Below are 23,552 nucleotides of genomic sequence, written 5' to 3' on the forward strand. Positions count from 1 at the left end.
GATTCGGTTTGCACAGTTCGCAAGTAGAGAGTAAGCAGGTGAAGATTAACTCAACTAAAGAATTTGAGATTGAGGAAATTCACAGAAAGTCTTCAAACAAATTCTTCAAACAGTACAGATGAAAGTCTTCAACATACAATTGAGGAAATGAGAAGGTTGAAGAAATAGAACTCGTAGCTTGATGAAGAGAGTTGTTGATGACCTAGTTCCAACTGTTGTGATAGTTGTACGTCTAGTTCGGAGCGGCTTGGTATTGAAACCAAAGGACACACAGTCCCTACCGTATTCTCCTTGAGCTAAGGACACACAGTCCTCGCCCAACATTCGTGGTAAGTCTTCGGGGCAGACTTCCAAACCCTCACAAACTCGGTCACCCGGCGATCCACAATTGACTGTTGGATGCTCTAGACCATGACGCCTAACCGTCTGGAGGATACACAGTCATCAAAGGTAATAAGCGTCGGTTCCACACAGGAACAACTTCTTCAGTGATGCTCAATCACTTGGGTTTTGGTTTGGTTTTGGTGTTTGGGGTATTTCCTCACTTGATGATTTTCTCACAAAGACTCTGAGGAATTTGGGTTGATCTAAATGACAAGTGTCAGTTTCTCTCGAAACAACCAACCAGCAAGTGGTTGGGGGGTATTTATACCCTGGGAGCATCCCGACATGATTTGACATAAATGCCCTTAAATAATATGACCGTCGGGTGGATAAGATCAGTGAGGTGACGCGTGGCGCGACAACGGTCGAAACTTTCAACTGTGAAAGTCCTCATGTCTCTCATATTCCTCACTTTGAGGCTTTGGTAGATTTAGGCTTGGGTTGAGCATCATGAGGAAAATCATTCCGTAGTTTTACCTCGACCCCCTTTAACAGTACGGTGTTCCTATGACTCAAGTGTAAAGAAAATAAAACAGAAAGAGTAAATCTTCACGCTTCAAAGTGTTTTCTTCAGGACACACCGAATTCCTCATCTTCAATATCTTTACGAGGAATATCAATTTCTTCGCGATTTCTTCGCGATCAGAGTCTTCAAGGAAAGACCAAAGTCTTCACCCGGAGACATACATTTTTAGGGGTCGATATTCATCGGATAACTCAAACTCCTCAATGACTTATAGAGCCCGTGTACACTCACAAACATATCAGTCTCTTAACCTATAAGTCTTCAAACCACCAAAATCACTAAGGGCACTAGATGCACTTACAAATCTTTACCTCTAAACCATTCTGAAGCTCCTCTTCGTGTTCAAGATCTCATCTAAGACTCCGAACAACCTTCGGTCACCAACATAACAACTCAACAATACTATATCATCATCGAACGTTAAGCGTGTGGATCTGCGGGTTCGAGAATGATGTAGACATGACCGAGACACCTCTCCGACCAATAACCAATAGCGAGACCTCGATGCCCATATTGGTTCCTACATATTATACGAAGATCTATATCGGTCGAACCACGATGTCAAGGATTCAGCCAATCCCATATGTAGTTCCCTTTATCCATCAGTATGTTACTTACCCTAGATTCGATTGTCGGTATCTCCATACCTAGTTCAATCTCGTTACCAGGAAGTCTTTTTACTCATTCCGTAATACAAGATCCCGTTACTAACTCCTTAATCGCATTGGTTGCAAGCTTCTTGTGATGTTGTATTGCCGAGTGGGCCCAAAGATACCTCTCCGTCATACGAGTGACAAATCCTAGTCTCGATCCATGTCAACCCGACAGACACCCTCAGAGGTATTTGTAGAGCATCTTTATAATCACTTAGTTATGTGTGACGTTTGATACACACAAGACATTCCTTCGGCGTCACGGAGTTGCATGATCTCATGGTCTTAGGAACATATACCTTGACATGAAGAAAGCAATAACAATAAACTTAGTGTTATGGTCAAATATTATGCTTATGGTTTGGGTCTTGTCCATCACATCATTCTCCTAATGGTGTGATCTCGTTATGAAACGACAACTCATGACTATGGCTAGGAAACCTTAACCATCTTTAATCAACGAGCTAATCAGGTAGAGGCTTGCTAGGACATTGTGTTGTGTATGTATCCACACATGTATTTGAGCTTTCAATAAATGATTATCATGAAAAGGAAATATAATAATAATCACTTTTTATTACCTCTATGGCATATTTCCAACAGTTTCCAACAGTCTTTTAGTATTACATGGTAATGAATCGAACACCCATAGAGTTCTCGTGCTCATCATGTTTTGTTTGTGGAAGAGGTTTATTCAATGGATCTGCAACATCTAGATGTGTATGTACTTTGCCAATTTTTATGTCCTCCTCCTTGATATAATCGTGGATGGAATTGAAGCGACGCTTTATGTGTGTGGTCCTTTTATGAAACCTAGGTTCCTTTGCTAGAGCAATGACACTAGTGTTGTCACAAAACAGGTCCATTGGATCCAGTGCACTAGACACAACTTCAAGATCCGTCATGAACTGCTTCATCCAGACTACCGGAGAAGGTATGGAAGGAGTGAATTGGTCGTTGGCTTATTCGTTCGTCACATATCAGGGAGAGACTAAAGAGGAAAAAGAAAGAACCACTTATTTCTCTTATAAAAGATGCTAGACTCCTAGTCAGGAGGAAGCCATCCACGTCGCCCCCTAAATCGCTATGAATAGTGATGTGCCACCGCCTGAAAATTATGCACCACGCCGAGGGCATTTTAGTCTTTTCATGTACAGGGGTATAAATCACATCCGTTGCCGTGGACAAACCCTCGCCGCTGCCTCCCGTCCCACTCGCCTCCCCCTCCTCGTCGCCCTCCTCTCTTTCTCTCGCTCACCCCTCTCTCTCCCCAGTGCCCCTACCCACGCCAACCGGTTCCGGCAAGCTCCGGCCACCGCACGCCTCCGAGCTCCCCAAGATCCGCGCCTCCAACCCTCCGTACAGATCCGGTGCTCAAAGTCTCCACCCTCCCCGCGACTAGGATTCGGACACCTCCCCAAAACTTCGCCGGAATCCGCCACAACCGGCAACAACGAGGCCAAAGGTGACCGGATCCAGCACAGGTTGGTCTCTCCCCTCTTTCTTCACCCCATCCTCTCCTCCTCGCCTCACGCCATCTTGTCTTCCCTTTTTTGCATGTTGCCACGGCACGGACGGCGACGACGACAGGAGGGGCGCGCACATCCATGGGTCGGGACGCCGCCATGAAGCCACATAGAGGCCCCATGGACCCCCCCCCTTCTCAAGTGACTCTTCTCAGGCCCGACCCGCTACCTCTCTTGTACTTTGAGCTGTACCATGTTCTGTTTCAGATTCTGAAGGCATTTGTACTTGAATCTGAAACATGGTTAATCCCTTCAGGGTATATATGGCAAGTTAGGTGTTCGCTGTTGTCTGAGGTTAATCCCTTAATTGGTTGTTGTTTAGGGTTGATTAGATTATCCTTCTCCAAGGAAATCTGTTATATATTTTTGACACCTACGGATATGCCTTTCTAATTGTAGAGTGACAGCTTTAACCAAAGTCTGTTTACTTCACTCAGCCTTCTATTCATTGATTTTGTACATGGTTCTTGAAAGTAGAGCTTCCTAAGCATTTGAGAGTGTTCGAGTTTGTTTAATCATTGCGCCTATGTGCTCTGGGTTAAAATTCTATTTTTTTCTCTTTGTAGGAGCTTCAGAAGGGTTGCTCACCAACGAACTAGAAGATTGTTTTGTCCTGGGCACTCACATGATTAAGGAAGAAATTGCTTATTCCTGGATGTGCTATGCAGATCAAAGGTGAGCTCATCCTATTTTCTTTCTTCAATCTTAGCCAAAGATTTATCTCCGGTTTCCTTGCATTTGTCATGTTGGTTCTTTGTGTAGATGTGCAAGCTAGCTTAGAATCTGTATCATCATCTTTGTCTTTGAGTAGAACTGAACTGGGGATTTGCTTTTTTGCATCTTAATTGTGTGTCCTTTGATGTGCATTACTCTATAGAGTTATTACCCTGAACTGATGAAAGGACTTCTAGAGATAAAATTATTGATTGCTAGGGCCTCGATTTATTAACTATTCTATATTTTTACAAACTGAAAGCCAAATCATTCCTCTTTGGGATGAAACAGATCATATATGTGGCGTCGAATAAGACCGTAGTCTGATCATACAAGGCCTTATTGATTGTCTAACCTACTTGCATGGTCTGATCTATCCAGGGTGCAACCAAGATCAGGAGAGAACAATGTTTCGGTTGTTTCAACTACTTCCTTTTCAGTGCTTATTATTTTGCATTGCATGAACTGCAGTTTAAGGTATAATAGTCATCCATGGTTCAGGTGAGGTGCTTCATACTGGGAAGCGTAATTGAGGTGCTTCTTTATTGGTTAGCTCATGCCTGCATTTTGGTGCTTGGATTGTGATCGTTTGTTCTATGCAGAAATCTCGAGGGAAGCGTTGGTTTCAGGCTCAGGCTACCTGGTTGTGGGGCTGGTGTTGCTTGTTTGATTTGTTGAGATGCTTATTCGTTTGTCATCCAGTTGCGACTTGGCTTTGAAAGTTGCGGTCCATTTCCTTTTAAGATGTTGTGAGGGTTGGCTACTGTAGCGAGTCTTCCTATGTTGCGTGCCTATAGCTTGCACTATTTTTTTTGTTTCTTCAGGCATGCCACTACAGATTGATTTTATGATTAAAGCATGTATCAGTGATGTAGTCCTATTGCGAAAATGCTTATTGTTTCATTTATGTAATGTAGGAACATGTATATCCTTTCAAGTTCACTGATGTGGTTACCACTACAACACACGTCCCTCCAAGGACCAAGGGTGGGCATGATCTTCTACAAGGTTGTTGTGTGTGACTATTAGGACATGATCAACTTTGCGGTGTCCCCATCACTACAAGTCAAGCTAATAGAGCTAAATGCAGCATGGCATTCATAATGTTCAGTTATACTTAAGAAACATGCACACGTGTCTTTAGATCCTATGGAGCATTCCTAATAATGACCATCTATTTAACTATCTTGGATCATTACCATTACAAAATGCAGCATGGCATTCATGATGTTCAGTTATTCATAAATGTGGCAGTTAATTCTTCTCCTGCATGATATTTAAGCATGTTGCATGTACCAATCTGTTGATGATTCAATCATTGATTCTGATGTACAAATAGGCAAAACCATTGCCTCTTTGGATGATGGACATGAGTGTGTTTTTGTTAGTTTTCGGTGATGTACGTCGTGAAGCGGGACGGGTGGACGGAGATGGTGCACTTCGACAAGATCACGGCGCGGCTCAAGAAGCTCAGAAGGTCTGCGCCGGGGTATACATGGGCGTCACCACCAGCCAGCTCGACGAGCTCGCCGCCGAGACCGCCGCCACGCTCAGGGCCTCCCAGCCCGACTATGCCTCCGTACATTCCCTCTTTCGATTTGTTTCTCCCCTTCCGGTCTGTTCCGTTCCCCCCTCACGGCGCCCGTGTTCGTGTCTCCTGGCCTGACGTATGTGCGTGTGTGGTTCTTCTGCAGCTCGCGGCGAGGATTGTTGTGTCCAACCTGCCGCCAAGTGGAAATAGTGTGTGTGGTGCTCGTAAATAGAGAGCATTCTGGTAGAAAGGTACAGGAAAGAATAGGGAAACTTCTGTCATTTTCTTTGGTCTCTGAAAAATAAATGGTGATGTGGGCTGATAGCCTCATACATTACTAAATTACATGATACAAACTCACTTCTCTTTTTTGATTTTTTGTTTACTTCGTTGTGCTACAATGGCTCTCCTAGGAATGTTCTTGCATGCTTTGATGTGCACAATCCAGAAAGTGCATGCATCCACAAACCAAATAGGATTTTGTGTGTGTTATCTTCTTATAAATTTTGTGCTCGTCCAATAAGAATAAGGTTTGGTGGTATTATTTTTGTCTGTCATCCGGTGAATTTCAGATTTCAAGCTAGTTGTAGTTATTTCAGGTTGTATGTGCAAATCCTTGGTGTGACATGATTGGTAACTGACCATAAATACATTGCAGTCTGATGTCTAATTCTTGATTTATGTGGTACCATGGTCTAAAAATTGGTCCTAAAGATACATGGTGTTTTTGTACAAAATAGATACAGTTATTTTGGGACGGAGGGAGTATTAGATTATTTTATTTATTTTTAATTTGGTTCTAAAGATATAGTTTCAGAGTGATCATTTTGCAACAGCCAAGCTTGCCGTTGTTACAAATAATTGTTCTGTTGTCCTTAATTCACTTTCTCGGTTTTTTTACTGCCACAAGCATTATTGTTCCATTTTTTTAGTTACTGATCATGCCATTTTTCTATCTGCCTTTGTAGCTGAAAGATTAGTGAGACTGACTAAATTCTGAACATGTTCCATGTGAGAGAAATAGCATGTTGATTTCATCTTGAAATAATCATAGCTGGGGGTGAGGTTCGTAACTGAGGGTCATGTGGAGAGCTGGAGGAAGAAGTTGCGAGGCTTGGAACTCTTCTTGTGATGGACTCAGGGACAACAGTGAGGACAATGCCTCTTTAGTTGTAATTGTGATACTACTAATGTGCAAGTAAACACTCCTATGATACTCCTTATGCTAAAATGTTGGTTGTTAGTACAAAGGTGGTGACATTATTTGGTTCTCTGGTATTGATTTCATGATTTGTGGTTAATACATGGTATAATACAATCCACATTGCATTATATTTCCAGTTACTCAATACTAACATTCTTTTTAATTGGCTTCTTGCGCCATTGGCGCAACCGGGTCATCTAGTTACCTCTAATGTCGAGTGGGCTCCATGCAGGACAGTGTCCTATGAACGAGGCGACGGATGCTCGCGTGCGATCCTATCCTAAGTCAAGCGTTTTCACTAAAATATACGAGATCACATATAAAATGGACTAATTTTTCAGAACAAAATAATAAATACAAACCAATATGTGGTTGATATTTAAAAGGACAATGCTATTCCAAGCCCATCAATTTCAAGTCATAGACTTGACAGAGAGGTTCTCACATCCTTCTACGAAGGCTATGCTCACAAAGGCGAGCTGTGAGTGCGTAGGGATAATTGTACTGCATATGTATGAACGCGTGTCCGTATCGTGTTAAAAATACGTAATAATTCTTCTAAAAAATGCGAAAGGGCAAGTGTAACGAATTCTCTACATACGCCCCTCGCCGGATCCAGCTGGCCCGTCCATCCCGACCTTTCTCGAAGCCACGAGCCGCCGCACTCAGGCCGCCGCCCTAGCCGCCGCGCCGTCCACCTCCGCCGGATTCCAGTGGCAACCAGCCTCCGGTATCCCCTTTTTCCACCCTCCGTCGCCGACAGTCACTGAAGCATCTCCTTGCGATGGCTGCAGCGGCGATTTCCGGCGGCCACCTCGTCCTCTCCACCCCTACCTCCACCCGGCGCCCACAGTTGCTCCCCATCCATCCGCCTTCAGCGCGACCAATCGCCGCATCCTCCGCCTCCGCGGCCCGCCGCGGGGTCGCGGCCGCCGCAGTGTCCAGCCCTGCCGCGGTCCCCTCCACGGGGAAAGATGGTTAGGGTTTCTAAGCCTGCATTGAATTACTTTTGTTGATTATGGGACACATTAACTAGGGTCCTGGTGGGGTTATTGTATTTGTTCGAAATTGATTTTGACAAACAGGAAATGATCAGTTGTGACATGGTACCTGCCGTGAAACTTGAGTAGCTTCCAGGGCTCCCAATGTGGGCAGTTTCCAATCCTCTGCCAATGTCGATTCCTCAGGGACTAGTTAGCACAACCTCTGTCCGGAATCAACTGTCGCTGAAATGAGTGTATCCACACACTGAAACGTGTCAAGATACACCCATTTCAGCAACGGAGGGAGTAGTTGCTAGCAGCGCGCAAAGTTTGAAGTCTTAAATAGCTTTTGATATAAAATGAAGAGCCCCCTTATGATTGATCATCAGCTGTGTCAAAATTCTGGTGATCATTTTTATATGACACTGGATGAGAAATTATTTGTAATGAGAATCCACGCAGAGAGATCACACTATTCATATGGTGATCAAACAAGAAATGTACAGATTTTTCTGGTTGGACACTGCAAAACACAGACTGTGCTTTCCTTGTCCCCGTCATCACTGTTATGTTGTGCTCACCTACTTCGTTCCTCACCAGTGATCACCATTGAGCAATAGTTTTTCTTATGGTAAAGATGTTAGCTCTGAAATTCACTGGTTTGCTCATTAGCTTTTATCTTTTTTTTTTCCTTCCTGAAAGCATGTGAGTGACGGAAACTTAGTGTACATTTCAAAAGTTTTGTGCATCAGAGTAAACTTTTATTACTGAAGATGTAACAAAATTTTGCTAACTTTATTGACAACACTACATTTTCTTGCAGGCAAACAGGTTCCTAAGGATTTCCTCCATATCAATGATTTTGACAAAGATACAATCATGAAGATTCTTAACCGAGCAATTGAGGTTAAGGCAATGATAAAATCAGGAGACAGGAGCTTCCAACCGTTCAAAGGAAAGTCGATGGCAATGGTCTTTGCCAAGCCGTCAATGAGGACCCGTGTTTCATTTGAAACAGGATTCTTCTTGCTTGGTGGGCATGCCGTCTATTTAGGTCCTGATGATATCCAGATGGGCAAGCGTGAGGAGACCCGTGATGTTGCTCGTGTACTTTCTGGATATAATGACATCATTATGGCCAGGGTTTTTGCTCATCAGGTATGATCATTAGTTCTATGATTATGATTTGTAAAATTTCTATTGAGGTATGCCAGATTCTAAATAAAATTCCTGCATATTAAATCTTCCTGTTCCACAACGTGTAACGATTGCAATCTAGACATAACTATAACTTCTTATTTCTTTGGTGCTTAAGCAAAGTTAGATATCTACTCTGAAGCCATGAGCGGACAATAGAAGAAATATATATTTCGCAGGCTGAAACCTTTTAATATGAAGCATCAACCACGATAGAGTGTAGTTATAACTGAAAATGTAAGTTCTTTTCATTCTAGTTTGTGTAACCGCCAACCTGAAAATATTTGGATGGGTGGATTTGATGATCAAACAATATTGGCGTGGTAGTTTTTTCTGTTGTGCTTCTTCATTTATTTTTTACATGTCGTAATAAATTTAACATCTACACTAGTGTAACAAACACTCTTATATTATGGGACGGAGGGAGTAATAATTGATATTTGGATTGGCACTGAACTCACTTGCATACAATCCTGCTTTGTTGGCTTGCTTGTTATTGAGATACTTAATCTTAAGTTATTTGTATTCTGCTTTCATGCAATTGACCTTAAGAGTTAAGAATCACATTGTCTTTCTAACATCTCATATGATTTTTGCAGGATATTTTGGACTTGGCAAAATATGCACCTGTACCTGTCATAAATGGCCTCACAGACTACAATCATCCGTGTCAGATAATGGCTGATGCGCTCACTATGATTGAACACATCGGCCGTATTGAAAATACCAAGGTAGATCACCTTTAAAATGACAGCATATGGTGGTTTTGTTCTGCGGGGACCAATTTTCTCTCTTTCCCTAATTATGTATGTAGGTTGTCTATGTTGGAGATGGCAACAACATTGTGCACTCATGGCTTCTATTGGCTGCTGTGATTCCCTTCCACTTTGTATGCGCCTGTCCTAAGGGCTTTGAGCCAGATGCCAAAACTGTGGAGATCGCTAGGAGTGCTGGAAGTAAGATTGAAATAACAAATGATCCCAAGGAAGCAGTTAAGGGAGCAGATGTTGTGTATACAGATGTTTGGGCCAGCATGGGCCAAAAGGAGGAAGCTGAATATAGGAAACAAGTATTCCAAGGATTCATGGTCAGTCTACCTCTTGTTTTATGGTTTACACAAATGTTGTTCTGTGGACATGTCATTTCTACTGGATTGTTGATACCTTCTTGTTTTGCTGGCTAGATTCTAGCTACATCTTCAAAATGTTCATATTCTGCTAGAAACCAACAAACTTGTTTCTTTTATGTTTGATATTTAGAGTTTAACGAATTATACTAGAAGGTTGATGAAGCTTTGATATTCTGCTAGAAACCAACAAGCTTGTTTTACTGGCTTTCACGTTTCTTTTATGTCATTCAATCATTCGCAGTCAGTAGACTCGGCGCATGGGTTGGCCCTCAGCTCACACTTTTGTGATTCTTGGTTCCTGCAGGTTGATGAAGCCCTGATGGAGATGGCTGGTCCAAAAGCCTTCCTGATGCACTGTTTGCCTGCGGAGAGAGGGGTGGAGGTAACAGACGGTGCCATCGAGGCTCCCAACTCGATCGTATTCCCCCAGGCAGAGAACAGAATGCACGCGCAAAACGCAATCATGCTTCACGTGCTCGGAGCTTGATTACCCTCTGTTGTATGCTAGACTGCTTAGTGTCGCATCGTTATTGAAGTTGAACATTATTACTGGATACTAGGTTCCTTCGGCATACTGTAAGCCTTGGAGTGTTTCCGTGAAGGCGTGAGGGTAGAGATTTTGGAACATGTCAGATTACTCTGGGGTACTGTGTCAGGTCTGGTCATCCTGAATAAATATGATACATGCATTTCCATGTTTTCCAACTCTTAACTCCTGTTGGGATCTCCACCTCATCTTTCTAGCTGCTTGTTCTCTTAGATTCATCCTCTCCAATCACCTTGTTTGCACATGCAATTGAATCAGAGTTATAATCTGCCCGTTTAAAAAGGGTTGTAATCTGCTGCACAACTCCAGCAACTCAAGTTGCAGCTTGCTGAGCAGAAAAACATCGTTCATTCACCTGCCATTTGTTAGACAATATTGCATAAGCCCCACCCACAGTTATCTGTGGTTCAAATTGGCTCTATCAACTACTCCCTCTGTTCTAAAATAAGTCCCGTTGATCTAGTACAAACATTATACTAATTTAGTATTAAATCTATGATACTTATTTTGGGACGGAGGGAGTATATCAAACACACATGTTATCTGGTACTCCCTCCGTCTCAAAAATAACAACTTTATACTAGGGAGTACAAGACACACATGTTCAGCTCAGCTCCTACGGTAAGTAAAGAGCATTCTATTTCCCGCTTCCATTTTCTTGCGCTAGTAGAGCCAGCATTCTATTTCCCGCTTCCATTTTCTTGCGCTAATAGAGCCCAAAGAGATTCATCCAAGGCCGTGGTATTGAGTAAAAGTTCCTTTCCTGGTATCCAAGACCCTGGTATAGAGGACTGGAAGATTGAGGAGATAGATTTTGATGCCATCTAGGGCTTGTTAGCAGTTTTCATCCCAAAAATAATGAGTTTTTTTTAACACTAGTCTTTCACTGCATTACAGGTGGCAATAACAATTGGGCAGGACATGTAAACTAATCAACATCTCAATAGAATATGCACAAACCCTTCTTGGAAGGACGCTATTCGCCACCTTAAAGATGATCCACAATCCAAGACACTACAATTCTAAGAAGGAAAGGAACTAGCAATGCTAAAGGGTGTGAGGGTAGATAGGTTAGCACTAGGTTGTTGTTGCCCTCATTAACACCAACAGGCGATGGCGTCATGCAAAGGGATGCGGCTAAGAGAGATGGATAGAGAGAGAAAACATATGATCTACTTTTAAGGAATGGCTATTGCATTTATCAAACAAAATATGCTTCAAAAAGTTCAACGGCTCTGAACTCCTGTGACTAAGACTACCCAGGAGTCCATGATAGTGAAAGGACGCTCACAGAAAGAAAGAAAAACTATCTAGCAGTGACGCATATAACATGAAAAAACCACAGGGAAAGCGAAACCAGCGGATACCACACAACATCAAGATATCACACACAGACGGGCCTTGATGTAACGCTGATTTCCTATTAAGCAGACGCTCTGTTAAGAGACGGTTTGACAAAAAAGGTTCCAGCACGAGGTCAAATACTTGGACCTGACATGGCATATACGGAAGGAAAATGTACCCATGCTTGCCTCAGCATGGACAGAAGGTGCATATATATATCCCCGACAGACTGATGGTTTTCGATCATCATGTTAACATAAATGTCTGTCGTACTATTGATAAGCCGTAGGGCGGATCGCGTAGCATCTGCAGTCCACCAGCTGGAGATCACTTCCTTAAGCCCTCCATGATGTACGAACCGTAGAGGTCCCTGCCAAACAGCATTTTAAGCGGTTCAGCGCAAGAATCAGTTCAGATAACAGTAAGCCATCCGCAAAAAAACACACTATAACAGTGCTCCATATGCTAGTAGAGTAAACAATGTTAGTACAAGTATGAAGCAGCAACACTCACATTGAGTACTTGATTGCGTTGATGGCATCTTCTGCTGGGAGGAAATCATTCACTGCAACCTCCTTATTTTCATTCTTCTTGTCTGTCAAGACAGCACAAGTTCAATGGTCAGAATCCAGTTAGTTCAGTTCATGATCTGGCACATACAATTTTTGGAATGGAAAGTGAAATTGATCATAGTTGAGGAATGTACAGTCTTCAAAGAAGCGACGGATCTCCTGTAGGCGATGCGGGGGAAGTTCACTGATGTCTCTGAAGTGACGGTACTCAGGATCATCAGCACAGACAGCTATGATCTTGTCATCTTTCTCACCCTAGTGACATCAAATGATTAACTAATGTAAGAAGTCAGCAGTCAGATGGAACCCACTTTGTAAATGGTACTATAACTCTTCATTTGTTTTTGCTGCCTTTTTGACGTCTCGTGCATCAAGCTATCTTACAATTGTGCAGTGGAATACAAGCAAATAAGTTATTGTCCATACCGATATGAAACAAGGCATCTTCAATGTAATCAAGTGATGGAGGAAATCTAACCTGGTCAATCATAGGCATAAGCCCAATAGCACGGGCACGCAGGAAGCAACCAGGGACAACTTGTTCCTGTCCAGGAGAAAGAGCAGTAGCATTAGGACAAAGCTTATATAAGGTACAAATATTTGAGAACCGCATCCGTTAGATACCTGCATCAGGACAAGGACGTCCATCGGGTCATTGTCCTCACAGAGTGTGCGTGGAATGAAGCCATAGTTGTGTGGGTACACAACTGAGGAGTAAAGAACACGATCAACCTGGAACAAACAAAACATTCAAGTTCTCTTTTATCAATGCAGAATAAAAGTAGTTGTAACATGCAACTATGCAAGTGCTCCACATTCATATGTGCTACTACTTACTGACCAACCTACAGTTAGTGGCACTTTATTAAGGCATGCCCTTTTGTCGGTAGTATTGACAGAACTCCTCAATTTGTACATGCAGTGTTAACCGATGATGTCTTTAATCTCTCTTTTACATTCTGAACATAACAGATGGATTCCAGTGACATTCTTTAGGATTCAACAGGATGCACACAAAGGCCAAATAATTCACTGCTAGCTGACCTTGATAAGACCAGTTGCTTTGTCCAACTCATACTTGACTTTGCTGCCTCTAGGAATCTCAACAACCTGGAAATGAAAGGAAAAAAGAAAAAGCAACTCTGTGTAACTGCACAGAACTTAATAACACAGCAGATAAAGACCGGAAAAATAAAAAAAGGAAATCCAGAAAAGAACAGCTTGTCTTAGCTGGTCTACACAATCTTTGAGTAAGATTTATGCATACAACAATGGCTTACTACGATGACTTGAGACATGCCTGAGCTAGTATATATAATGTGAAAGCCAAACTGGTAGCAGGAACTGCAAACTCTAGAATGGCCCATAGAGTTTCAGTAAACCTGACACTATTTTTTCATGGAATTAATACAAGTCTGGATGTTTCAAAAGGGGGATTTCAAGACTTCAGAACAAGGTAGATCGATTTCAGCCCCTATGGCAAAATTTAAAACTAAATGCAAGCATGAAGGTAAAGCTCCAATCTGATATTGATCAATTTGATCAGAACATCAACTATATCTAAAGCTAAACTATTTAAAAGATAAACTTACACAGTTGAAAACTGCAGGAGCTCCTGGACCTGCATTTTCACAGAAAATATAGTAACTAGTAAGATATATTTGAACAGAAACATTTGCAGCATGGTACAAAATTTTACGCACGTTAAAGTTCTATATAACATAACTAAACAATAAATCATACAAAATCATATCTTAGCAAAACTATCTTTAAAATTGTTCAACTGAGGATGCACAATACCTATCTCCAGGTCGTGCCATGGGTGAGCAGCAACATGCTTTTGAGACATGGAAGAAAGGATGCGCTCATTGAGAGCAGCAGGGGGCATCCTTGATACCTGGTAGGTCTTCCCATCAGCTTCTCCAGCCATGGCTATTTAATTAGAAAATATCATCAGTAAGTAACTAGATTCCCTATATCCATGACACTAACAATCAAACAAAAAAACTTGAATAAGGACATGTTAAGAGAGGCTCCAAATATAGGGCAAGAAAACACTACAGAACTTCAAAATTCCATGCAACAAACTAAATTATACAGTAAACATTTTACTGTTGAAGCTAACAATGTCATCCTCTGCATATTAATCTGAATAATGCTCTACTGCATGTTGGGTGGTGAAAGCTATCTGATGGGCAAATAAATTTCAATCTAGTGCTTGACCATCAAAGGAATCTCCAATGTATGAACTATGCAAAACGGAAAACCTGACCCTGTATTCTCATGTTTTTGCATGAGTTGCCCAATCCTGACCATTAGCTCTTTCCACAGCAATACTGACACCTAATAAGCACAGAAACTGTCGACAATACAAGTAGATTCAACTTTGACCATCCCAAGAACCCATGTGTTGGCAACTTCCCCTAAACACAGTGCAGTTGTATTCAAGAATACACGATTTCCATGTTTCCTGAATATGTATCACTCTGGTCTCTATTGCCAGACAACTGACCATATCACATACTAGCAGTAGCAGACAAATTATGCACTTATCCAATACAAATGACTACTACGACATCCATGACCTGGAGAACCAATTGAATACTCACGTCAGTGTCCTCCTGTTAGTGAAAATCATTCACATACAAAAATATATTTGTCGCAAAGAAAGACAGATCTTCTAAGTAACTTCCTTGGCATTCAACAAACTGAAAGGCCAGAGGTCCCCAGTTAGGAGGGGTATCTCCAAAGCCACACACCCACACGCAAAAGGCAAATGTAAAGTGCACACCCCTTCTCATAAGTAACTTACAAAAGAACACTGGCAAGGCATACATAAACAATACTAGTAACAACTAGCATTAATTTAACAGATAGGCCCGAGCTGCAGTTAGAATAGGCTAATAATCTATGCCAGGACAGGACTGTAGTATATTAGTCAAAGTTAGCATGATCTTAGGAATCAAAACAAAACAAAATACTCCCTCCGTTCCAAAATAACTGTCTCAACTTTGTACTAGCTCTAGTACAAAGTTATACTAAGCTTAAGACACTTATTTTGGGACGGAGGGAGTAAAATAAAATCTGAAGATGGCATCACGTCCTAAATAACTCAACATGTTAACCTGAATAATGTTCTACTGAATGTTGGGTGGTGAAAACTACATATGGACTATGCAACAACAGAAAACAGAAAACCTGACCCTGTATTCTCATGTTTTTTGCATGAGTTGCCTAATCCTGACCATTAGCTCTTTCCACATCAATACTCACACATATATAAAAAGTAATTCAACTTTGTTCATCCCAATAACCCTCTGTGTTGGCAACTACCCCTGCACACCGCGCGGTTGCATTAAAGAATAAACAGTTTCCATGTTTCCTGAATACGTATCACTCTGGGCTCTGCATCCCAATAATCCTGAATAGTTGACCAAATAATATACTGGCAAACAAAATAAACGTATGCACTCATCATGTCATCCAATACAAATGACTACTGCAACAACCATGACTTGAAGGACCAACTGGGAGTTCACGTTTGTGTCCTCCAGTCAGTGAAAACGATTCACATACAAACTGAAAATGGCCGCAAAGGAAGACAGATCTAAGCAACATCATTGGCATTCAACAAATGAAAAGCCAGAGAAAATCCCCAGTCGGCAAAGCCACACGCAAAAGGCTAATGTAAAGTGCGCAGCCCCTCTAACAAGTAGTAGCATCCAAAGAATAGTAGCAATATACTATCAGTAAACAATATTAGCAAGTAACATTAATTTAACAGATAGACAGGGCCTAGGCTAATAATCTAAGCGAGGACTGCACAGGACTCTAGTGTATTAGTCAAAGCTAGCACGATCTGCGGAAGCAAAATAAAATAAATCGGAAGATGACATCACGTCCTAAATACTAACTGAACATCAGCCGCGATTAAGAATCTTCCCCTGATTCCCTGAAGAATAGCTATCACATGGTCCAACTCGTGTTCTCTTCTCTAGAAATAGCAACGGAATCATCCAGGAGCATTGGCGAGACAGGGCATAAATGCGGGTAAAAGTAACTTTATCTAAAGAGGGGAAACCGCCACGAACAGATTTGGAGAGCTGCGACGAGTTCGTGGAAACGACGAATGCTGCTACAGGTCTGGCAAAGTCGAGGAAAGAGAAGTTGCTCAAAAAGGACGAGAAGGAACACCACCGAAGGAGGGGGGGGGGGGGGGGGGGATCCGCGCCTCTGCAACCGCGAAACAGATCGGACTAAATCCAGAGAACAGACAAAAAATCAAAAAAAAAAAAAAAAAAGCGCCGACGAGTTCTCGTCGTCGTCGTCGTCCTATTTGAAACTCGGGGGAGATTTGAACGCTTGAATCGCGGTGGAACGGGCGTCCAAGACCACCGAAATGCACAGAGACGTACACAGAGAGAGAGAGAGAGGGGAGCAGGTAAACAAAGGGGGAATATATCCTGTGATGCAAAGAGCGAAGAAGCAGACGAGAAAAGAGGCCACGAACCATACCACAATCGACCGATCGCGAAACACGCCACCATCCCTCAGACGAAGCAGAGCAAAAGGATCTCACCGAACCCACCAAACTAGAGCCCGTAACCGAAAAAAAAAACAGCGGACGAACGGACTGCAGGCGACAGGAACCAGGAAATGCGCTCACTCCTATAGTACAGGCGCAGTACAGTGGTGGTACAACAAAACCAGCGCCGCCGCCCCGTGAGAACCGACGAGAACGGGCGGCGGGCGAAGCGACCGGTCCGGCCACCCGAAGCGGGACCGACGGCGAGGAAGGGAGGGGAAGAGGGATCCTCACCGGCGGGGTTGATCTCGCGCGACGGCAGCGGAGGCGAGGAGGAGGGGAGGGAGCAGCGAGCGCCCAGCGTAGCGCAGGACCCGATGCCGCGATATTAACTTTGAGGCGTGGCCTTCCTTTCTGGCGACGCGAGAGATATATTGGGGGGGAAAGCGGCCTGGCGGGCGTCCGTGGCCGGTTTGCTCGGGCTTCCGTGGCCGTCGGATCGGGTGGTGGACGGCTGGGAGGGGGGCCACGCGGGGGATAACGCTTTAGTGGAAGCAGGAGTGGGATGGAAGCCGCGGTGGGGGGCCGAGCCGCACCGGATTCCCTCGCACCACCCACGAGACGAGAGAGCATATACTGGGAATCGGGACCTCAGGGTCCGTGGACCTCGTCCACCGTAGACCTTTGGCAGGGAGCGCCGCCTCCGTGCGGGTGCCGCGGCTTCTGTCGCGCATGGACCGGGTTTTTCCTCCTCCGTTTGTGCCGAGACCAGCTTCGATTTCAGCTGTTTGGTTGCCAATAAAATCTGCAAAGTAGAGTCAGTCTGGTGCTAAGAGCAAGTACAATAGAGCTGGGTCAGCTGGCTATAAAAAATAAAATAGTATATATTTTTGCTTAGTTGGAGGAGAGAGAAAAGGAGAGAGAAGGTAAGCACGCTCTTAGTTAAGAGTCAGTTTTAGCACGTGCTCCTAGGCACTTTATGAGAATGAAAGGTGGGTCATATAATAAATAAGTATTACACTTTTCTAACTAACTATTGTACATGTTAGCTATAAGATGGGCTATAGGTGACATGACATGAGCTTATAGCCGGCAGCCGGCTCTATTATTGTACTTGCTTTAAAGTAAGTTGTACATTACCTTTCTTTCGGTATTTTCGTAAATTAGCTGGGAAGTAGTTCGATTTTAAGCTACGGTATCTTTCTAGAGGAGCTTGTTTTGATGACTAACAAAAGTGGCTTTCATTTGGTAGACTCTAGCGAACATTGCAGCATGCATCTCTCTTGCACATGTCCATCAGGGTGAAAGGATGGACAGTGCTCCCTCGTTCGAGTGATCTGCTACGTGCCTATTTCGGATATGGTATAACCTTTTGGCATAAAAAGAAAAGGCATGGTATATCCGTCAAAGGAGCAGATTCTGTGCGGTGCACAGCTTTGTCGGCCACTGAGGGCATGTCCATCGCTTCGCGGTGGATCGGTGCCCCACACATACATGTCGGACGAGCAGTCCACGTGGAGGAAAAAAACAATGTTTTGTAGAGCCAAATGACCTCTTGCAGAAGAACCAGCAAGGAGGGAATGGAGGAGAGAGAACTGTATTTGTTTGAATGGAAAGTAAAAAAGCTAAGATATGTGGATCACTAGAAGGTATTGTCTTGTTGGACGGAAACTATTCATGATGGACTCACTATTTTTTTCTTAGGTGGAGGCTGAGGCCACATCAACATAATGCTTTCATAGCTCATGCCCTGACAAATGCAAAAATAAAAAGAAAGCCTATAGAAAGACAGGTACTTAACTAAAGTGAAAAAAAACTCATCACCCTTTGTGCAATACAAGTTACATGTCAAGCGCGAAACCAGTTTCTTATACTTGGACAAATAAAGTTGATCCGGACCAATTCATTTCACAATATCAACAAATCTAAAGTAACAAAGGAGGATAGCAAATACTTGACATTAAAAAAGTTATAGCAATTAAAGTAAGTGGCACGATCAGATACTAAGCTTATGATCTGGTCTGTCCATCACATCATTTTCTAATGATGTGATTTCATTATTAAATGATAACTCATGTCTATGGCTAGAAAACTTTAACCATTTTTAATCAACTAGCTAGTCTAGTAGAGGCTTACTAGGGACACAATGTTTGTTTATGTATCCAAACATGTATTTGAGTTTTTGGCTAATACAATTATAGCATGGAGAATAAACACTTATCAAGAACAAGAAAATATGATAATGATAACTTTATTATTGCTTCTAGGGCATATTTCCAACAGATATATCATGATGGCTTCTTTCAGCATCGCTACTCGATGCACAAACTTTTGTTCTCGTGCATAATGGATGTTGTGAAGGATTATGACAGTTACTTCAGGTTGAAGAAGGGTTGCGAACGAGCACTCTCATTCTCTCCTATCCAGAAATGTATTTTCGAAGGAAAGAGAGTGCATGCATTGGTTCAATAATGAGATTTTCCGTTACATAATGGAGTTTGGACCTCGAGTACTAAAGAGAACCAAACGTCGAGGACAAATAAAAGCTTTTGGAAGAGTGGCAAGAGGCTTTCCCATTATGCTCTGTTGTGTCGATTGCATGGATTGACGATGATAGAACTATATGGTAGTTTTCTCATGGCAATACTAAGGTCACACCAAAGAGACCAACAACATAGTTGAAGTAGTTACATCAAAAGACTTGTGAATTTGACACTCTTTCTTTAACATAGCAAGGTCTCGTAACGACATTAATGTGCTTTAATGATATTCTATGTTTAAGAGATAATCTGATAGGTAGGCTCCGGAGTGCAACTACACCCTCAACGGATACGATTGGATGAATACAAATGAGGCTCGACACTTGTTGTCCATGAACATACAAAGTGCCAAATTTGACCATTGCCATGTCAGCGGACATATGGGATGTGTCCACGATCATACAAAGTGCTAAACTGAACCATCATCTATAACGCTAAGCTCCCTAGTTTTTAAAAGACCACATTTAGTTGAGGTCTCCAATTGAAATTGGGTCACTGATTTTGACCAGGTTAGCAATTTGTCAAAGCTCTCACATTCAATTTATTATACTATACACCATACTTAGTATTTTTTCACGCCTCATAATTAACTGAGGTCTTCAATTTAGAATTGAGTCACCTGATTTTGATCGGGTCAATAATTTCTCAAGGAACTCTCTGATACGTCTCCAACGTATATATAATTTTTTATTGTTCCATCCTGTTGTATTATCATTCTTGGATGTTCTATGATCATTTTATAGAAACTTTATATCATTTTTTGGGACTAACCTATTGACATAGTGCCTAGTGCTAGTTGTTGTTTTTGCTGTTTTTTCCTTCGTAGAAAATCCATATCACATGAGGTCCAATTGCCACGAAACTTTATGGAGATTTTATTTGGACCAAAAGGAAACTTGGGAGCCAAGAATGAGCAACACACGAGTCCAACGGGGGCTACTAGACATCAGGGCGCGCCAGAGGCCCCTGGCGTGACCTCGTGTCTAGTGGGAACCTTGGGCACCTCCTCCACGTGATGGGGAACTTAGCATGAGAAATAAAAAAATTCCTATGCACACGCAATACCTATCCATGGTGATGATCATCTACGAGAGGGGAGAGTGAATCTACATACCCTTGTAGATCGCTAAGCGGAAAGCGATATAACGCGGTTGATGTAGTGGAACATCTTCTCGATCCAAATCGCAGCCCGTTCCGCGATATCATCACGATCTGTCCCGCGATTCCATCACGATCTATCCCGATCTAGTTCCGAACGGACGACACCTCCGCGTTCAGCACACGTACAACTCGACGACGATCCCCTCCTTCTTGAACCAGCAAGAGGGGCGGAGAGGTAGATGAGTTCTCCAGCATGGCGGCGTGGTGGTGGTGGTGGTGAACTAATCCAGAAGGGCTTCGCCTAAGCGTTGTCGAACTAGACTAGAGGAGAAATAGATCTAGAGAGAGAGGGAGCCGTGGCTGATTTCAGTGTCGCGAAACCCTCAAACCCTCTAGTATATATAGGAGGAGGGAGAGGGGAGGCTTCCTTGGCCCCTCCTCTAAGGAGGAGAGGTTAGACCGAAGCTAAGGGAGAGTCCTCCTCCCACAAGGGAGGTGGACTCCCTTGGAAGGACTCTTCCTCCTTTCCTTTTAAGCTTTCTTGCCTTATCCCTTCACTCCTAGCCGTGTCGACCTTTAGGGGAGGCCTTGGCCAGCACACCAAGGGATGGTACACCTCCTCTCATATCCCATGAAGCCCTTGGGTCGTCACATCCCTCCCCGTGGTCCCCCAGTACCCTCCCAGCACTCCCGGTACACTACCGATGAGCCTGAAACCTTTCCGGTGATCAAAACAGGACTTCCTATATATCAATATTTACCTCCTGACCATTCCGGAGCTCCTCGTGACATCCAGGATCTCATCCGGGACTCCGAACAACCTTCGGTCACCAACACCTATAACTCAACTATACTGAAACGTCACCGAACCTTAAGTGTGCAGACCCTGTGGGTTCGAGAACTATGCAGACATGACCTGAGACACTCCCCAGTCAATAACCAATAGCGGGACCTGGATGTCCATATTGGCTCCTACATATTCTACGAAGATCTTTATCGGTCGAACCTCTATGTCAAGGATTCAGTTAATCCTGTATGATGTTCCCTTTGTCCTTCGGTATGTTACTTGCCCGAGATTCGATCGTTGATATCTCGATACCTAGTTCAGTCTAGTTACCGGCAAGTCTCTTTACTTGTTCCATAATACAAGATCCCGTAACTAACTCCTTAGTCACATTGCTTGCAAGGCTTGTTGTGATGTTGTATTACCGAGTGGGCCCCAAGATACCTTTACGTCATACGGAGTGACAAATCCCAGTCTTGATTCATGCCAACCCAACAGACACCTTCGGAGATACCTGTAGAGCACCTTTATAGTCACGCAATAATGTTGCGACGTTTGATACACAAAAAGTATTCCTCCGGTGTCCGGGAGTTGCATGATCTCATGGTCATAGGAACAAATACATTGATATGCAGAAAACAGTAGCAATAAATAGACATGATCATATGCTACGTTCATAGTTTGGGTCTTGTCCATCACATCATTCTTCTAACGATGTGATCCCGTTATCAAGTGACAACATTTGTCTATGGTCAGAAAACCTTTTCCATCTTTGATCAACGAGCTAGTCAACTAGAGGCTCACTAGGAACAGTGTATTGTCTATGTATCCACACATGTATTTGAGTTTCCAATCAATACAATTCTAGCATGGATAATATACGATTATTATGAACAAGGAAATATAATAATAACCAATTTATTATTGCCTCTAGGGCATATTTCCAACAGTCTCCCACTTGCACTAGTGTCAATAATCTATCTCACATCACTATGTGATTGTAATGAATCTAACACCCATATAGTTCTGGGGTTCGATCATGTCTTGCTTGTGAGAGAGGTTTTTAGTCAACGGGTCTAAACCTTTCAGATCCGTTTGTGCTTTACAAATCTCTGTGTCATCCTATAGATTCTTCTACCACGCACCAAATGGCTGCTCTACTATACGAATCCGGTTTACTACTCAGAGTTATTCGGATTAGCGTCAAACTTGCATCGACGTAATCCTTTACGACGAACTCTTTTATCACCTCCATAATCGAGAAAAGAAATTCTTAGTCCACTAGTTACTAAGGATAACCTTTGACTATTGTCCAGTAATCCACTCCTGGATCACTTTCGTACCCCTTGACAGATTCATGGCAAGGCACACATTAGGTGTGGTACACAGCATAACATACTATAGAGCCTATGGATAATGCATAGGGGACGACATTCGTCCTTTATCTTTCTTCTGCCGTGGTCGGGCTTTGAGTCTTACTCAAATTCACACCTTACAATACAGCTAAGAACTCCTTGTTGATCTATTTTGAACCCCTTCAAAAACTTGTCAAAGCATGCATTTCATTAAAAGTTCTATTAAGCGTTTTGATCCATCTCCATAGATCTTGATGCTCAATGTTCAAGTAGCTCTATCTAGGTTTCCTTTGAAAAACTTCTTTCAAACAGCCCTTTATGCTTTCCAGGAATTCTACATTATTTTCGATCAACAATATGTCAATCACATATTCTAACCAGAAATTCTATAGTGCTCCCACTCACTTCTTTGGAAATACAAGTTTCTCACAAACCTTGTATAAACCCAAAATCTTTGATCATCTCATCAAAGCGTATATTCCAACTCCGAGATGCTTGCTCCACTCCATAGAAGGATCTCTGGAGCTTGCATACTCGTTAGCATTCTTAGGATCGACAAAATCTTCTGGTTGTATCACATACAACCTTTCCTCAAGGAAACTGTCGAGGAAATAATGTTTTGACATCCTATATGCAAGATTTCGTAAATAATGCAACAATTGCTAACATAATTCCAACAGACTTTTAACATCGCTACGAGTGAGAAAGTCTCATCATAGTCAAGTCTTTGAACTTGTCGGAAACATCTTTGCGATAAGTCGAGCTTATTTGATGGTGACTTTTCACCATCATCGCCTGTCTTCTTTTTAAAGATACATATGTACTTAAGAGTCTTACGACCATCAAGTAGTTCTTCCATAGTCCACACTCTGTTTTCATACATGGATCCTCTCTCGAATTTCATGGCCTCGAGCCATTTGTCGGAATTCGGGCCCAC

At 42.7% G+C, this 23,552-nt stretch overlaps 2 protein-coding genes across 3 annotated transcripts; one reads left to right on the forward strand and one right to left on the reverse strand.

Annotated features, from left to right (window-relative positions):
- Window positions 1-7,124: 7,124 nt before the first annotated feature.
- LOC123403689 (ornithine carbamoyltransferase, chloroplastic) lies at window positions 7,125-10,559 on the forward strand. 2 transcript variants are annotated; one of them, XM_045097601.1, is made up of 5 exons: window positions 7,125-7,515; window positions 8,345-8,679; window positions 9,318-9,449; window positions 9,533-9,805; window positions 10,152-10,559. In XM_045097601.1, exons 1-5 carry the CDS (start codon window positions 7,323-7,325, stop codon window positions 10,332-10,334), a joined length of 1,116 nt encoding a protein of 371 aa, XP_044953536.1. In that variant the 5' UTR covers window positions 7,125-7,322; the 3' UTR covers window positions 10,335-10,559. The 2 variants fall into 2 exon arrangements, with proteins under 2 accessions (XP_044953536.1, XP_044953537.1); XM_045097602.1 differs by lacking the exon at window positions 10,152-10,559 and adding an exon at window positions 10,001-10,042.
- A 1,236-nt stretch (window positions 10,560-11,795) lies between these two features.
- LOC123403690 (soluble inorganic pyrophosphatase) lies at window positions 11,796-17,249 on the reverse strand. The gene is made up of 9 exons (XM_045097603.1): window positions 17,130-17,249; window positions 14,111-14,242; window positions 13,903-13,931; window positions 13,355-13,420; window positions 12,935-13,042; window positions 12,789-12,854; window positions 12,445-12,565; window positions 12,252-12,333; window positions 11,796-12,108 (listed from the first exon to the last, which is right to left on the reverse strand). Exons 2-9 carry the CDS (start codon window positions 14,238-14,240, stop codon window positions 12,066-12,068), a joined length of 645 nt encoding a protein of 214 aa, XP_044953538.1. The 5' UTR covers window positions 14,241-14,242; window positions 17,130-17,249; the 3' UTR covers window positions 11,796-12,065.
- Window positions 17,250-23,552: the final 6,303 nt, after the last annotated feature.

Source organism: Hordeum vulgare, chromosome 6H (genome assembly GCF_904849725.1).
Source record: "Hordeum vulgare subsp. vulgare chromosome 6H, MorexV3_pseudomolecules_assembly, whole genome shotgun sequence".
Taxonomy (NCBI): domain Eukaryota; kingdom Viridiplantae; phylum Streptophyta; class Magnoliopsida; order Poales; family Poaceae; genus Hordeum; species Hordeum vulgare.